This window comes from Octopus bimaculoides, chromosome 3, assembly GCF_001194135.2.
Source record: "Octopus bimaculoides isolate UCB-OBI-ISO-001 chromosome 3, ASM119413v2, whole genome shotgun sequence".
Lineage (NCBI taxonomy): Eukaryota > Metazoa > Mollusca > Cephalopoda > Octopoda > Octopodidae > Octopus > Octopus bimaculoides.
The window spans coordinates 167,428,081-167,429,134 of NC_068983.1; the positions used below are offsets into that span (position 1 = coordinate 167,428,081).

The following is a 1,054-nucleotide window of genomic DNA, read 5'->3' on the forward strand; positions in this document are numbered from 1 at the left end:
GTAAAGGTCTGTTGGTACCTTTCGAGAGAAGAACGGGCTTGGGGGAAGAGGCATCAACAAGTTATGGGAGTCATTAAGACACATATAAAAATATATAAGGTGTATTTAAAGTAATTTATAATAATTATTATTACTGTTAAATAAGTCGTACCTTCTTTAGTCTTCTTTTTTGATGTTAAAGTTCCTATTTTATCGAAGAAAGATTCCTCTTTCTTTTTGGTTGGAGTTGGGTTGGTGTGAGCCATCTTGTCGGTCAGGTTCGCTCTCGCCAAAGTGAGGCGCTTTTTGGTGCGCGTGGGAGGCGCAGTCAGTGGGTGGGACAGAGGAATGCCAGTTGTGAAACCAACTTAGACTGTTTATCGCTGCTCTCTTCCTTCTCCAAATGATGTCAGCCTGCTGCTGTAAGAGCACGAAGCCTGTTATATACTGTGCCAAATGGAATTAGGCTATTTATGTGGTGGAATATAAAAATAAAGAAAGTATGAATAACACAGGGAACGAGTGGCCAAAATTGTAAATACGTCAGGGATTTTGAAATTTGTTGGTGTTTTCTTCCTTCTCAAAACAATGTCAGTGAATGCAAAGCTTTTAAGCTGCGCCAAATAGAATTAAGCTATTTATGTGGTAGAATATACAAATATAATAGTGGAACGATTGGTCAAAAATGGAATTATAAGGAACTTGGTGTTTTCCTTCTCAAAATGATGTCGGTGTGCTGCGAGTGCAAAACGTTTTGTACCGAATAATATTTGGCTATTTATATTGGTGGAATATAAAGGGTGCGACAAAAATACTGCAATTCACTAGTCTTGACAAAACTTTTAGCAGCAAATGTATAACACACACCAAACCAAAATGTGATGGGGGTAAAGAAAGGGTAAAACGTTAGTTATACGAAGACGTCATTGTTATCCGTCTAACTTCACTGGCACCACACCAATGTCCATGTAAAATATGGGAGATTTTTCGGCCGCACACTGTATAAAGCAATGAACGAGCGGTCAAAATTGCAATAGGCCAGAAACTTAGAACTTGGTCAGTGTTTACCTCTTTC

At 38.6% G+C, this 1,054-nt stretch overlaps 1 protein-coding gene across 2 annotated transcripts in view; it reads right to left on the reverse strand.

Moving 5' to 3' along the window:
* Positions 1–1,054, reverse strand: part of LOC106874672 (alpha-parvin-like) — a 109,744-nt gene extending 108,690 nt beyond the window's left edge. The window contains exon 1 of one of the 2 annotated variants that reach the window (XM_014922472.2): positions 152–1,054. In XM_014922472.2, coding sequence (XP_014777958.1) covers positions 152–245 — 94 coding nt within the window. In that variant the 5' untranslated portion in view covers positions 246–1,054. The remainder of the gene's footprint in view (positions 1–151) is intronic. The other variant, XM_014922481.2, reaches the window with a different exon arrangement.